Here is a 17,007-nt window from a genome sequence, read left to right as displayed (position 1 = left end):
ATAATCTAATGTTTTGGGGGTTGTATTCTAGAAGTCTAGCCAGACATCTTTATTCTAGAAGTCTAGGTAATGATTACTTACCATTATAATATTACAAGGGAGTTCTGTTTAAAAGCAGGACAGTAGCATAAAGAGGACAAGCTTAGCCTTGGCAGAGTAGTTCTGTACTTGCTTTTATTATCTGGGTGGGCAGCATGACAAACAAACTTTTTAAAAAGAAATGAACCCGTAGTACTAACAACTCTAACACGAGAATTGTTTATGCAGCTGTTCCTACAGCTGTTCTGTTTGCAGGAGAACACTGAAATGAAAATTCATCAATTATTACAATATCTTTAGATTTTCACTGTGCTTAAGAAATGTATCAATTACCTTTCAAGACTTCACATGTATTTTCTTTAGTGAAAATTCCTTTTAGTCACAGAAAGCTCATGCCAGCCTTTTTGTATAATCAGCAATGGACTTTGTCACATAGAGGTTATCCTAAATACTAAGTGTTTATCACAAAGCTATGCATGTAAAAGATTAGGATGTTGCTTTCCTTGATGTCAGAGTTTGTTTCCTCTTTTCAACATGGACCTCCTCTGAGTAGAACTACCTGCAGCACAAAGAGACATCTCCTGGCAGCAATCTTACTGGAGACATAGATACAGATACAAACACTTCTTGGAGGAAGTTAATGAGTATTCATACTGAAAGTGGATTCATGTGGGAGATGTTTAGGGATGGGCTTTCAGTTGAATTCCTGCAATAAAAGGTGCATTGGCCTGTTGATCCTGTGTAATGGAGGAAGGTGAAAGAATGATTGTTTCCATGCAGTCTGTGAAAGTTATTTGCCTGCAGCTAGGAGGGAAAGAAAAGGACCATTGCAGCCAGGCCCTAGCAGTTTTTAAGGATTAATTTTGTAAAGCATGCCAAGTTCAGCTGATAAACAGTTGAGAATATTCACTGGAGTTCTGCACTGATGAACTGCATCACTGAGAATTATTGACTCTTCATTTAAATAAATATTTTTCATTCTAAGTTCCATAGCACGAATAGTATTAAGGAAGATGATGTGTGATAACAGAAAACAAACTGTCCATTTCTATGAATGGTTGTGTTCTGGAGCATCACAATTCATTTCACACCTAGGAATATACCCTGTCCCCCATTACCCTAACTTGAAACTCAGAAATACAAAAAATAGAATGCACAACAAAAAGTAGAAAACAATCATTTTTGCAAACCAACAGAATTGAGATGCTATGTTCTCCCTTTCTCTAGGGTGTCTTTAATAGGCAAGTGTTTAGCGTGAAGTGCTTTGTTTTTTGATACTGTTATATAAAAGGAGAAAATAATACCTCTGCTGGTTTCAGCTGTCCTGAAAACGTACAGGAAGGATCCAAAAAAAAAATTGGACACATCTGTTCTGAACATCACTTTAATTTTAGGAAATAGATTATTTAACATGGTGCTTTTGATCAGAGATCAGTTCCTTTGTGTGATCTTTGCAATTGTTTCATTTTGGAGCTCTTTTCAGGTTGTGATTTGTTTGTCTTTAAGAAAAAAGAAACAAGGGTCAGATTTGGATTTGCAGAGGAGGTGCAACACAGGAGCCAAGAGAGATGCTGGCCCTGGAAAGGCTTCAGACAGTCACTTTACTTTTGCACTTCAGATGGGATGCTGGCAGAAGAAGGGAACACAGGTCTTTATGGTTTAGATCAGGACACCTTCTGAGAGTGATTTTCCGCTTTGTGTGAGGCTGGCTAAACAGGGCCTAGAAAGTGATCATTCCTCTATTTTGGGTAGTGGTGAGACCACACCTCAAATCCTGTAGTCAGTTTTGGGCTCCGCACTCCAAGAAAGACATTGAGGTGCTGGAACATGTCCAGAGAAGAGCAACAAATCTGGGAAAGGATCCGGTGCACAAGTCTGATGAGGAGCAGCTGAAGGAACTGGGGTTGTTTAGCCTGGGCAGCCAGGTAGGTGGTGGTTTCTTCTCCTGGACAAGTGACCGGATGAGAGGAAATGGCCTCAAGCTGCACAAGGGGAGGTTATGGTTGAATATTAGGGAAAATTTCATAATCTAAGGGGCTGTAAAGCATTGGAACAGGCTACCCAGGGAAGTGGTAGAATCATCATCCCTGTGAAACTATTAAAAAACAGTGTTGATATGGTACTTGAGGACATGGTTTAGTGGTGAACATGGTGATTGTACTAGGTGGGTGGTTGGTCTTGATATCTTAAAGGGCTTTTCCAACTTTAATGATTCTATGATTCAATGATTCTATACCTACAGAAGGACTACTTCACATTTGTACTCAAGATTGAAGGTTTTCATAGTGGTAGACCTTGGGGAGAGCTGTTTTCACCTGTCTCAGTGACAGGAATATGGCATTTTTTGCATAAGCTGTTCTGTGAAGCCAGCATGCAGTGACTACTCATTTCTCCCATTTTCTTCATACCTGAATTATATCCCTCTTAGTGAGTCTTCTTCTATCATGTCATCTCTTTTTTTTGTGCTTGCAGTGAACCTAGAATCTGCCTGAGCATGAAACAGATCAGTAAAAATACCTGAGTGTATTTTCTATCTCTCTAAGTGAGAGAAAAATTTGGAATACAGAAATCCTTGTTTGAATTTTTCCAGAAAAGAAAACAGAAGCATGATGATATTTTAGGTATTTTATCATGGCTGGAAGAGCACAGAGCAGTGCTTGCTAAAATATTTAGATCCTGGAAACAGTCAAACATGAGGAAATCTATCTTTCTTTGATAAAGTATGCTTAAATGAAGCATATGCCCATTCCAGGAAGTGTTGAAACAGGTTATTAAATCAAAGCCTCAAGAGAGAGAAAGTGGAATGGCTGCTTTCCTTGATGACTTGTTGCTGGGACACTCCACGGAATGGTCACAGAAAATCTGTTCTCAGCACTGGTTGTTTTGAACAGCTTGAATGTGCCTGGTGGCCTCTGTGGAACTGTGTGGCAGAGCTGTGTTTTCATTTCCCAAATAAGTCTACTTTTGTCTGGAGTCCAAAAATGCTGCCCTTTAAAAATGTAAGGATGCTGCTGATCACACAAATATTATTTTAGACTCAGCAGTTCCCAGGTCATGGTTCCCACTGAATCCTGCCCATGGTGGGAGTGGGGGTGGGACTTCCTGTATACATGTCTTTTGAAAAGGGCTGCTGAGAACCCTACTGATTAAAACTTTGTGTTATTAAAAGTTTGCTTAATTATACATTGATCATTAATTGCATTGGGTGCATCTTACTTCTAATATATACCTGTTAATCCCTTTAACTCTAACTGAACAGTAAATGCACATACATGCAGAGAAATTCTGCATGTGTTCCTGTTGATTAAACTGAGAGTGACTATCACGGTGATACTGTGCTCTGTTGCAGCTTTTCATTAACTTCATAGGTCTTCCTGGTGAAAACATCACTTGAAAGCATACAACAATGGAATGATAATATTTAATCAATTGCTTTCTGCTGTGTACTTGGGAAAGAAAAAATGAAAGAAAAACGCTGATTTTCTGTTTTGTTCAGAGAAGGAAAAATGTATTCTGAGCGATTCTACCCCAGGTCACATTCACCTCAGTGCAACAGCTTAATGTGCTGCATTATTTCAATCAGAAAACCTGTACCCAAAGATCAAGCCTATGAAAAATAAGGATGTTCATCTCTGATCCTTGATCGTCTTGTTTTGATTTTATGTTTATACTCATTTCTCTTTTCACTGGGTATGTGCCGAATTTCTGCTTTCTGACAGTGACTGGTCAAGCATAGCAGTATGAATGAGACAGAGAAGCACTGATGTTTTTGTATGGGAGCAATTTCATTTTGTCCACAACTTGGAGCCCTTCCCGATTGTTATGGGCTCTGTCCTTCAGTCATGTTGACATGCCAGATTATGGAGTTTCTTTCTGTCCTTTGCTCTTGGCAGATGGAGTGTTGCCATTTGTTTGGGACTTCATTTCTCTTATGACTAGAAATCCAAGGACACAAAATAACAAACAAGAGCACTATTCTAGCACTACAGGACAGTATTCATGCCTATATGCTGACAGACATTTTGTTATTTTGCCAACAGATTTACATTTTATTTTTCCTCTCTATATAAAGAATTAGCTTTATGCCTCTGTTTCCCTCCCCCCCCCATTTAAGGTAGTCCTCAGAAAACTTAACAGTTTGACAATAACTTGTCCCATTACCATTCACTTACAGAATTGTTAAATACATCAGACTGTTTATTGTGCTGGTGTATATTAAAATACCATGTATGTGTATAACACATCCACAATTATATCCATTAAACTATGTCCACGTCACCTCTTGTAATAATTGGTTTGTGTCAGTTTTGGTATGAACTCATTCAGTAGCAGGGGAACTGATTGTTCATATCCTATATAGAAGAACAAATTATTTTTATGGAAATAACAATCCTGACTGGAAAATTTTGACAGTGTAAATACAGAAGAGAAACAATAACAATATTCTGAGCAGCAGAGAGGTGTGTAATTTGTGTATACTCTCCTGAGTGTGTACATAACTAGAAAACATCTGAAACTCCTCATTTTACTTAAGGAGACTTTACTTAAGTAGAGCTGCAAAATGTGACTAAATATTTACTCAGTCAAACTGTGATAAATTAGGTTTAAACACATATTCAAGGACAGAAAGAAATGAAATGTGCCATGAACAACAGTCCGGCTTTTGATGAATGTGCTTCTCTTGAACGTTTGTCTCCTCACTGTGCAAAATTTCCAGCTGCTCCTGCATCTCCTGGGAGCCTTTGTCTAGGCAAATGCCTGGGCATGCCATGGCTAGTCTGGAATAAAGTGATCTCCAGGGTGTGTGAGCAGTTGCCTATCACAGTATCTAATGTTTGAGGGCTGTCCTCCTTCCGAAAGCTAGGAGGTATTCAAGCCTCTGTCCTCTGCCTAGCTTTGAGTCTTCCCCAGTCTTGTAGGACCTTTGCATTCTAAACTTCCATCCCTTTAATGTGATGAGAGTTGTGTTTGTAAAGGTTAAAATAAAGCTCAGTTGTCATTTTTTTCTAGAGTGTGAGGAGGAGAGAATTCAGCACAAAACAGAAAAGCAGGCTAAAAATATACCTTAGAAGCTGTTTCACTTGAAGTGTTAAATTTAATTCTCTCCGGAGAACTGTGTGAAGAGCTGCTCCTCAAATACTGCTTTCTGAGCCAGTGAAGACAAAAGAAATATGTGCGTTCAAAGTGTGCATGGAAATTCCTTATGCAGGTTTGTAAATTGTGAGCTCTTCCTAGAATTTATGCCCTTTGTAGCTTGCTTCACTCCTCCTGGACAATGTACAGTGAAAGATAAAAACAAATTGGTCTGGCTGGGCAAAATCACCAACAGAGAATTTCAGAAATGATACATCAAGTTCTCTAACAAGGCAGTTGGGGTACTTTACTAAGTTAAAGATGGCAAGAGAAAAAATATTGAAATGCAGTTCTTTGGGGTGTGTGTGCTGCAGTCTGGATTACCTGCCAACACATTTCCTCTTCCTCTGGCTGAACTAGTAGATAGTTCAGACAGAATAGAAAGGGGTACATTTTATTCACTACCAATGGCACTTTAATAAAATAGAGGAAAAATGTCTGCAGTCTTTAATAAGCAATATATCAACCAAGTGCTGTCAGCCTGCGTAGAGAGTTTCACAGTATGATTTATTATGTTAATTACAGTCATGTGGGCCTGATGCTCTTAAGTCTGAAACTGCTCACATTCTCAGCTTGATTTAAGAATATGCTTTGGCCAAGACTTAAAGTGTAGCTTATTATGATTAATGTAATAAAATATTTATTACATTCTCCTTTTCTTTGTTTCTCTGCTTGCTGCCCTAGTTAGACTGACTCATTTTGAAACACTGATATAAATTAGATTTCAGATGATGAGGATTCTCATCTGGTTTTAATCTCTCTCTTTGGTGTTATGTTTTTTTCATATCCTTTGTTCTTACTCTCTCTTCTCTCCCCCTCATCTTTATTTCTCTCCCACATTTCCCAGTTCTGCTTCTCAGTTGCTGTCTAGAGTGAACCAAAAGTAGGCAAACTCCATAGCCCTGGCTCATTCCTTCGAGACTTCTTGCATTGCTTTCTCAGCTATGCTTAAAGGTTTTTCTTAAATATGATGACATTAAAACTGTTGGTACACTATAGCTGAGAACATGCTAAGCCTCTGGTGAAATGAGGTGGCATGTTTTGCATGTTTTACATTAAAATTCTTCTTAGAGAAAACTGAACTGAAAGGGCCCTGTTTCTCATTCTTCTTCCACAGGGCTCTCAACTGCAGAGAGGCACAAAATTCCAGTATGCCAGATATTACAGAATGCTGTATAAATTTATACCTGTGATTTTGTGCCAACCAGCCCAGTAGTTAAATTTCTGGCTTAGCAATCACTGCTTCTGAGATCTGCTTACACATCTATAAATCTGGCTTTTTCTGTAGGAGCGTGGAAAGATGGAAGACTTAACAAAAATGTTGACTCTTGGTTTTGTTATGCCAGAAATGGATCTTTTGCCATGAGAACGGTATAATTTTCAAACTATAAACTTAATTCAATAAAGGAAGTGTGTTTCAGATCTTTACTGGTTTACTCTCCTCATTTTTGTTTTTTTCTTCTTGTTTTATTCCCTCTTTTCAGCTTTTGGATCAAGTCACTGTATACATATAAATGTTATTCAGTTCCACCTTCTGTACAGATAATGACTTAATCCAGTTGATTTCTACGTGACCAGATACTTAAGTATAGGGACACCAATCCAGAACACACTTAAAATATGCTTTGTGGAATTGGAAACTTACTTGGGAAAAAAACTGATACTCTGCTGAGTATATGTATGCAACACTTTCCAGAGTCATGCTGAGCAAGGTCCTCTTTGAAAATGAATGCATCCCTTCTGCTGTGCATTATCCAACTTCCAGTTCTCAGGGTATTGTAGAGCATTACCATCATTCCTTTAATTGCTTCTGGTACAAAGCATTAAATAACCAAAATACTTTGAAGGAGCAACTTTTTTTTTTTATGTTGCTAAAAGGTCCTGGGTAAAAAAAAAAACAAAAAAACAAAAAACACGTGTTTTCCAGAGTTAAATATTTAATTGGAAGAAAATAATTGTCAAAAAGTGTCTCTTTATTTTTTAACTGAAACCAGTACCTGGAGTTTTCTAATGGTGTTAGCCATTAACTATTTGGAAATTATTAGAATATGATATGGCTGAATACAAAGATGCATGCTCAACATACAGCTGACAGTAGCTTCACATTATAGGTAATATTTTTCCACTTACCAACTCCAGCAGCATTCCAACTTCACCAAACTACCTGATGTGTTAAACCTGAGTTCTGAAAGAGTAGAAGTTACATCATAGAGCTGAATATTGTTGAAGGAGGTTTAGTCAGTTATTTTGAAAGGAATGGAGTTTCACATTTTTAAAAAAGTTTTCTAATGGTTTTGGTAGAATCACCACCTCTGGATATGTTTAAAAAAAGACTGGACATGGCACTTGGTGCTATAGTCTAGTTGAGATGTTAGGGCATAGGTTGGACTTGATGATCTTAGAGGTCTCTTTCAACCTCATTATTCTGTGGGTTTGTAGTATTGAAAATACTAAGTGTGACTTTTATATCCTCCTCCATATGACCTCTATGAAGAGTTGAGTCCCTATATGTCAATTATATAAAGGTCTAAATAATTTATTTTTATATATCTCCTGTAAAGATAGTAGCTATGGAAATAAGAGTGGGATGAGGCATGGCAGGTAGACTTGGAGATGATTGCAGGGTTAGTTACAGGCCGGGTGACTGACTTGGAATGGGCTAGATAAAATAGCAGATTCCACTCTAGCTGCCAGCTGAGTATATTTTGCCTGTACATCACATAAGTACCAGATATATGGGTTTCTCAAAATATTTTCTGTTTCTGCTGTTCTCCATGTTGTGTCCAAGCTGTAGCATCCTGCTATGCATTGTTGCAGTGTTGGGCAAGCCTGGGAGAGATGGAGTTGGTGTGCTTCTTCCTGTCAAATGGAGGTTGAATCTATGTAAATATCCCACTGTGGGTACAGAGGAAATACATCCCATTTTGCATTGCAGCAGTTCATGCCAGTACATCTCTGAACAGCTTCAAAAGGAGATAGGAAACTCTATGGCCTCATACCACAGAAGTGCTGATGAAATTGTTCAATGGAAGAAGGGAAATCCAAGGTAAAACTGGAATGCAGCACTTCTGCACTTCTCCTTTCCACTACCATGATGAAACCCAAAACCAGACCGATTAAGTGAAGTGATAGGAACATAGCTGAATAGATGAAGTGAACCAATGAACACTTTTTATTTAGAAAATTCATTTTTAGAACCTTTGTGCTGGAATGGCTCAGATTTCACATGCATCAGGTGGAGAAGGAAGGTCGCCTTGTGAAAATTTGAGTTCCCAGGGTGCTGCTGTTTTGAACTGTTCATTAGCAATTGCTCTTATCCACTGCAAAAAAAAAAAAAAAAAAACCAACAAACTGGTGAGATGGTCAGCCATAGGAGAACATAACTTCTTAATCCCTTGCCATAGCCACAGGTTTTCTGACATCTAAGGATTGTGCAGAAGTCCCTTGATATTGATCTATCTTTTGTTGTTGGCTTTGCCAGCGGTCAAACTGCGTCTCAAATCTTTTGAAGCTGTTGTGAGAAAGTAGTGAAAGAGAGCACAAACTGGAAATCAGCTGTAGTGTCTGAGTGAGCATTCATTATCAGGCCATTCTATGCTTTGCAAAAAATGTACAGGGGACTGAAGTCTATTTTAGTGACTTTACTTCATGGAGATACCAATGAATAAATATTCCCATACTCATTTGTTTGCAGTCTATGTCCTTTTTCCTTTGATATAATCTAAAACTTTATAATTTTAAAATCATAAAACATTTTACAGATAATTTCCTTGGAGCAGGTTAACTGAATAGAAGTATAATTTTTTTTTTCCAAAAACATAGTGTCTTTCCTAAGTGGCTATTAGTTAGTTCTCTAATAGAACAGATTTTACATGCCAATGAAAGCATTTTCTGAAAATTAAAATAGAGTTTAACATTTTAAATGTTAAAATTGAGTTTAACTTAATATTGTGGGAACAGGGAACTTTAACTGTTAAACAGAATTTAGTAACAACATCAGAGGGGTAGGGCAGAAATTCAAGAAAAAATACAGAAGCAATTTATTCTACTTAATCTCAGGATGTTTCTCCAAATGTTTAGAGGCAATACTGCTGTGGACACCTTCTGCCCTTACCCTCACCCTCATTTTTGGCAGCAAGACATGAGAATAGTATTCACTGGTTTATTCTTGTGATATGGTGAAAACCAGCTGTCGGCTATCTAAGTTTGGCATGCAGAACAAGTACTAATATTCTGGGATGTCGTGGTATGACAGTGGTATTCAGCTGGTTCTGACAGGGCAGCAGTAGCCCGGCTTCCAGGGGCGCACATTTGTCAGTGGCTCATGCAGCTGTTCCCCATTGTGACTTGACCATAACTGCCTCAAACAACAGCATGACCCCTGCTCACTGAGACTGTAGATTTGATAGTGTTGTTTGCCTATACAGGTATCTGCCTTTGCAGATAACGTTCTTGAAACAGGAGGGGACAGGAGAAAAAGGTAGGAGCAGGCTGTGGTTTACTTGAACTATTTTAATGGGCTGCATATTGCCACGGCCCAAAGGTCAAAGTAGTGATATCCAAAGGCTGGATATCAATACTTTTCAGTAACTGCAAAACAGGGGCAAGAGCCAGCCTACAAGGTGCTGGGGAGTGGAGAGAAGGCACTTCGCTCTGGAATAGAGATATGTGGTGCTTTGTGTGTGGTTCACTATGCTTTTTCACTTGAATGAAAGCATATTGGTGGAAGCAGGCCAGCTGCAGAGGCATCTTCCTAGGCAGGACAAAAAAAGTTGGCAGAGAAGACTTAGCTGGTGACGTGATTACCACCAAGAAAACCCACCTTACTTTTAATGTATATCTATGAGATCTCACTGCTTACCATATGCAGAGTTTAAGACTTCTTGAAACAATAACTCAGTTTTGTGACTCCCACTGATGTGCAAATGCTCTCTGAACATTAACAATCTGTATCTGTCTGTCATGAAAGCAAGTGCCTTTCCTCCCGCCATATGTAATTACAGAGGTTGTGTCCTTTTCAGAGAGTCCAAGTATGTGTATGTGTGTGAGCTGAAATTAAAACAAGCCTGAGTTTGATAACTCTGCTGATAATATTAGGTCTTGGCTGTGTTAAGATCAGATTATGAAAAGATCAGAAAACAGCTGTTCCTCTGTGGGAGAGATCATCTGATGGTCGTGGGCTAGCGTTTGACATCTGCTCCCACTATGTTGTCTGTTTAATATCTGCCTGGTCACTGTATCTCTTTCACTTCATTTGAACTAGAACATCTTAAGTACTCATCACCTTTTCAAACTCATAGTTGTGAGTTTACCGTGGACCCCCTAGTAAGATGGGTTATACTGTCTTCTTCTGCCACACTCTGGTTTTCTTGGAAATGAAACTGTGGTGTGGGATATGATAAGAAACACAAGACCTATAACCAGGTCCTTTGTGCAGTGATGCACCTGAGGGGGCAAGACCTCAGGAAATGTATCTCAAATTAATTTTTTTATGCTTCTGCTTGTGATCTGTAAAACAGGGGTAACAGCACTACTAGTTCCAAAGGCTGCATTGTGACAAGGAAAAGACACTAAGGGTAACTTGGCTTCATAGATCAATGATGACAATAATTTTTGTTTGATTGGTTCTGACCAACCAGCTGAGAGAAATTGGACTATAACACAAGAGTATTTGTATTCCTCAAGCCTAACAACAGAGACATACAGAAGACTATAAGAAAGGTGAAAGCATATATAACACCTCCCCAGTCTTCTGTCCCACATCGGTTTGCAGCTTGGGGATGTTCTGATATAGAGGTGTTTCCTAGGAGGACTTGGTGGCTTTTTTTTCTGTGCTTTTACCCAGTTTTGGAACCCATGGATACTGAAGAGTTGATGATACACTAGAGTAGTGGAGGTTCAAGTGCAAATAGGCTTATGTTTGCAGTAGTCAAGGAACTAATGTAGGTCCCCACCAGTGTTTCCAGTAGTTTCTACCAGCTCCACAGAACATTAAAAAAGAGCTTCAGTCTCTATTCAGCAATATCAGCAAAGTGAGACAAAGCAAACATCCAGGAACTGTTACATGGGAAACTCCCCACGTTTATGCCATACTACATGATACACCACCAATATTTGAGTGGTCTCGTAGGAAGAGAATAATCCATTACTACTACTTCAGCCTGGATTCACAGCCAAAGTAGAAGTAGCTCTTCTGATGTGGCTGCAGGAAAACCTGACCTGTTCTTTTTTAACATTTCCCACCTGCCTTGTGAAGTAGCACAGGAATGTGCAGGAATGCAGTGTTTCTGGGATACTGTTTTTGTAATTGTTGGGAGAATCTTTAATTCAGCATGGGTTTTATAACTGTTAGCTGCAGATAGGGCAATTTCCTTTGCAGATTAAGGAAAGATGCTGTAACTTAAATGACTGACTGGGTGTTACTGCTGTGTTGTGACAGGCTATCCTCTAAGAAGAAGTGATTGATGACATTTATGAAGCTGAACTATTATATGTGCTGTTTATATTGAAATAGAACTTAGGATGTGGGCTGTCAGTCAAAGCAATGATTACTTACACAGTTCTATAACAAGTGGTGGGTGCAGTGAACAAAATACCAGAGTAAATGTTTGTTTTGGAGCTTTGAACAGGGCTGTCTCTTTTTTTTCAGCCTGCATGTAGTCACACTAAAAGGGTCTATTATGTACATTGCCTAGAGCATGCAGGCTTCACTGCAGGCTTCGAGGAGCTCTTTGATACTGACATCAGTATTAAAATGAGTTTCTGAATCAGGCAGGTGACCTTTCTTGCTCCCCTGGAGCACAGTTCAAGCAAACCTCAGTCCTTTGTGGCAGAATTTTTTCCTGCCTGCAGCAGCCCCCAAAGGCCTCAGTTGCAGATGCCCACTTCTCTGTGCTTTGCAGAGTATTTGAGAAACACCTCTCAATGGGTGAGTGGTGTGGATGCAGCATGCCTCTTTCTGAAAACACGGGACCTGGTCATGAGGATTATAAGCTCAGTCCTGTTTCTGTCCTGCTGGGAAGTCCTGGGGCAGGTCATTCCCTGTGCAACATCTGTCTGCAGATGTGGTATGGAGGTGATGGGGTGAACTTTCTTGAGAGGCACTCTGTAGATTGGTGGAAGGAGAAGCTGCTCAGCTCTGCACCAGTGTTTCTGCACCACATGGAACACTGCAGATGGGGTAGGGAAGGATAGACTGCCTTGCTTTCCCTGCTGCTCTCTCCCCTGCTAATAGGCTTGCAGGGAAGAGAGGAACAAATGTCTGAACACTGGTGGAAAGCCATGGGTGTGCTACACAGCCTGACATAAGCTTGACCTGATTGGCGAGAGGCAACCGGAACTTCACCTGGTCTCATATCACTTTGTGTCTGTATCTTGGGTGGGAGACAGGGAGACACCTGGTGAGGATTGCTATGGCACTGCTAAAAGGATGGCAGAATGTATGGGTTTTGCAATGAGACCAAATAGAAAAGAGCTTGGAGTTTTTTCCCCTCTTCTGCTTGTTAAGTGGAAGAGAGACAAAAATGTTCCACATACAATTCCAGAAAATATTTAAATAATTGAATTTTTCCTGCTTTGCATTTGTTTTTAATTTTCTAAAACCATTAAGATTTATCACATTCAGAATGACAGTTCCACATATATGCTTTAAGCTGCATTCTCGTTCAAACAGATAGTTTGCACATGCCAAGAAAACAGTCCTTAAAAACACACATAGCTTATAAAGCTTTTCCTTTTTATGCTTCTCTTATGATCAGCCAGAAAATCAGCTGTCAGTAACAGCTGTATAGTGGTAGCATCTGAATATTGTGTTTTGATATGTCATTGATTGTAAGGATCTATGAGGATAGCCTGTTAAATATGAAATTGTTTCTAGAATTTGATCTTTCTGCAAAATGAAAAGACAATTGTACTTGTTCTGTCAAGGTACAGTTTGATGACATAGGGAAGCTGTGTAATCACTGGTTTTTTCCATGTTTTCTGATGGGAACATATTGACTGTATTTTCTTTATTCTTGTACATTTGTAAATTGTACATTACTCTGTAGTAATTTTAACTGTCATTTCTCTTGGATGTGCTGCCTTACTTTGTACGGCACATTATGACTATATTTATTTCACTCTTTAAAAATGTGTCTGATTAAAGATAAATATTACCGTCATAAATATGATGCTTTAGCTCTTTTTTTTTGCCCTAGGAAAAGAAAATGTAACCAGTACAACCTCTGGTTTCACAAATGAAACAATTCAGAGTGGGCTTGTTCCTGAGTCAGGGCCTTGCACACAACATTGGGATCCACAGAAAATCCTTCCACCTTGCCATTGTTGTAAAAAGCCTATTGCCTTTAATCTCAATGCTTTTCATAAATCTCCATGCACAAAACTGTGCCCCAGTGTCTGAGGAACTCACTTAGTTTTGTATCATCTAGTATGTCATTTGTTAAACTGAAGTTGGCTTTTCAGTCATGTGACAGGTATGTAAAGATGTTTACCAGTGCTGTTTGTGAACTTGATTTTAAGTTCTTTCCTGTTTGAGGAAATTTGTTTGAGGAAAAAGTGCATCACATAAACTTACTGCTTCTACTTTCTCTTTTCTGTCCCATTCTTTTCCTCTTCCAGACCAGGATGAGAGAGCAGCAGAACTCAGCAGAGAGCAGAATGAGAAGACCATTCGCAGTACACAGACGGCTCTCCGCAATTTCCGAGAATTCCTCATTTCCAAGTACCCCTCTGAGACCCGTGAGATCTATGTCATCCCCTGCAAAGAGCTTGATGCCTATCTTGCATCCTTCTTTGTGGACGCCAGACAAAAGGATGGGTCTGAATATGAGCCAAACAGTCTGGCCAACTATCAGTGTGGACTGGAGCGGTATCTCAAAGAGCACAGGTATGGATACAGTATTACAAGGGATAAGGAGTTCAAGAGGTCCCAGGAAGCTCTAAAGCAAAAGCAGATAGAGCTGAGGTGTAAAGGCAAAGGAAACAAGCCGCACAAATCCATGAAGCTCACCTTTGCTGATGAGCTTATCCTGCGCAAAAGAGGCTTATTGAGCAGGTACAATCCTGAAGGGCTTCTGAACCTAGTGTGGCTGAACAACACTAAGGCATTTGGACACTGCACGGGTTTCCATGGGTCCACCCTCAAGTGGGGAGACATCCGGCTGCGGGTGACAGAGACTGGGTTGGAGTACCTGGAGTGGATGGGGCCAGACAATGGGGATGTGAATACCAAGAGCAAGAGAGGCGGGACAGACTCGCGGGTGTACGCCACCCAGCACTCCCCGCAGACCTGCCCCGTGCAGGACTACAAGGAGTACGCCCAGCGGCGCCCTCCAGCCATGCGCTATGAGGATGCTCCTTTTTACCTGTCCATCAAACCCGTTGTCAACTTGGCTGCACTTCACTGGTATAATTGCCAAGCCCTGGGGAAAAACAAGCTTGCCAAGATGGTGAAGACAATGTGTGAGAAAGGGAACATCCCTGGCCGCAAGACCAACTTCAGTGTCTACCAGAGCTGCAGCACCCTCTCAGAAGCTCAGAGCAACCAGCTGGTGCTGATCTGCAATAACTTGAGCCAGCAAGCTGCCCAGTCCATGGCAAGCCACTCCAATACTGGCAACTTCATCGTGTCAGCATCCTATGACTCGTCATCTGACACAGCTTGAAAGAACACAGAACACTTTTCTTTTCCTTTTTGTTTCAAGCATTGAATTTGTGCTCAATAATATGCATCAGCTGTGATTGTACACTATTCCTCCTCTCAGCCCTCTCTCCAGTGTTAGTTCACTTTATAAGAATATATAAACATATAATATATTTTTCTTTCTACAAATAAGTCAACAGAAATAGTTTAGTATTACTTACAGTATTTATACTGTTAATGCAAAAATGAAAGGTACTTATGGGTTATAATACGAATGCAGATTTTAAAAGGATAGAAATGGTTCTCAGGCAACACAAGACTGAAAATACCATTTTTAACATGTACACATTAATGAGTGTAAATCCCCAGGGAGGCTTATGTAGTAATTCTGTTCTAAAACATTTTTTCAACTTAGTATTTTAACATGACCTCCCACGGTGGAGGAGACACACTTAATATTGGCTGCTGCTTCTTACCTGCTAGCTTATTCTTGATCAGCAAGACCAAGAAATAAGAAATACATCAATGTAACACAAAACCATTTACAGCATTTTTTGTCTGCTTTTATTATGTTTCCTGAGGCTCATTTTCACTACAAAAACCCTGAAGTCAGCTAAATGCTATTTTAAACTTTTGGGTATGTTGATTTTCTGGAATCAAAATGTTGCTGGTGCTTAGGATAAAAAGTATTGTTTTCAACAATACACAAAAGTATAATGGCAAAACCATTGTCACACACAATTTTACCTCTTTAAGCATAGGTTGTTAGTATTTTATCAGTGTGTGTATGGAAAGAAAATCTATTGACATAGAGCGCTCTTTCAGTATTCTGGGAAAACCAACAGTACAGAAAAATCTGCAATCTTATCCCAGCTGTACAGAAAAATGGCATCAACTATGTCTTAAGCCATCATTTGAAATCCACAAAACAATAGAGAGTGTAATGATATTTCTACAGAAATTTTAAAAGAAATTCTACAGAGAGGTAAAAAGCTGGATAGTTTTCAGTGCTGGAATACAAATTTAACTTAGCTACACATCATCTGTTTCCATTGCAGATGATGGAAAATGTGCATGTGAATCTGAAGGCAGAATTTGGACCTTAAAGCCTTGAAATAACAAGTTCTACTGTTCTACTTTGTAATGTAGTTGTTCTATTACAAGTATGGGAAAAACACTTACAAATCCACTATTTCAGTGAACAGTTATAATTCTTGACACTTAAAATTAGGAACAGTACTTTTCAAGTCAATAAACTTAGTTTAAGTTCCACAAGGATGTGCTAGGGCTATGGTGAGGCTTTAGAAAAGTCTGCTGGGGTAATCGAGTGCCTGCTGAAGTTAATGAAAGAGACAACCTTGGCTGACTTCCGCTGGGTATTGGACCAAACAGCCTTTGGAGAGGCTTTCTTGTTTTGCAATTTTTAATTGTTGCGTTTCTTTATGCTTGTTTGTCTGTATTTCTTCACATTCCTGCATATCCTTAAATTCTTTATATCCGCAACTGTGCAATGACTTTAATCATCACTAATTCCAAAGAAGAGGTAAAAGAAAGGTAGCAAATAGAAATAGAAGTAACCCACCTAGCACCTATAGCCTTTTTTTTCTGTGTTCCTAGGATGAAATGTTCTTGTGTGAGAGGGAGGTGGCAGAGTATCTGCACCTCACTTAAGCCTTACTGAAGGTATGTTTTGGGGATGAAATAGGTAGCAGATATGGCACTGAAAAGCCTAAGGGCAGAGATTTCCACTGTAATAAATATCTGTCCTCCCAGGAAGCTTTATGCAGGTGACACAACCTGGCTGTGATCTCTTTTTTTTCCACATGTAGCAAGGCTGATAAAAAGTCTGATTTCCTATGTCTGACACTCCATGCTAGTGTAGCCACCAGTTCTACAGTCTTCCATTTACCATCCGCTGTCTCTCAGGGTAGGCAGTGGATTGGTGGGCACAAGCAGTTGTTCATATTCTATAGCCCTCCTTTTGTAACTTGGCTTTGGGGCTTGAAGCCAAATTATGACTCTGCTGAAGTAATTGCAAGCTGTGTCTGTGACTTTCAGTGCCATGGCATATCTGACTTGTTGGTGAAGGAGATAAAAGCACAGAGAGATTTCAGGTGAAGCCAGAAAGACAGCTGCCCAGTTTCTAGATGAGGCCAGACATCTGATTGCTATTTGTACTGCCTTGCCTTTTC

At 39.6% G+C, this 17,007-nt stretch overlaps 1 protein-coding gene across 1 annotated transcript in view; it reads left to right on the top strand.

Annotated features, from left to right (window-relative positions):
* The window catches only part of KIAA1958 (KIAA1958 ortholog), a 54,610-nt gene extending 37,999 nt beyond the window's left edge, over positions 1-16,611 (top strand). The window contains exon 3 of the mRNA XM_038123643.1: positions 13,792-16,611. Coding sequence (XP_037979571.1) covers positions 13,792-14,837 — 1,046 coding nt within the window. The 3' untranslated portion in view covers positions 14,838-16,611. The remainder of the gene's footprint in view (positions 1-13,791) is intronic.
* Positions 16,612-17,007: the final 396 nt, after the last annotated feature.

The sequence above is a fragment of the Motacilla alba genome, chromosome Z (assembly GCF_015832195.1).
Source record: "Motacilla alba alba isolate MOTALB_02 chromosome Z, Motacilla_alba_V1.0_pri, whole genome shotgun sequence".
NCBI lineage: Eukaryota > Metazoa > Chordata > Aves > Passeriformes > Motacillidae > Motacilla > Motacilla alba.
This window is presented reverse-complemented; position numbering and strand designations above follow the sequence as displayed.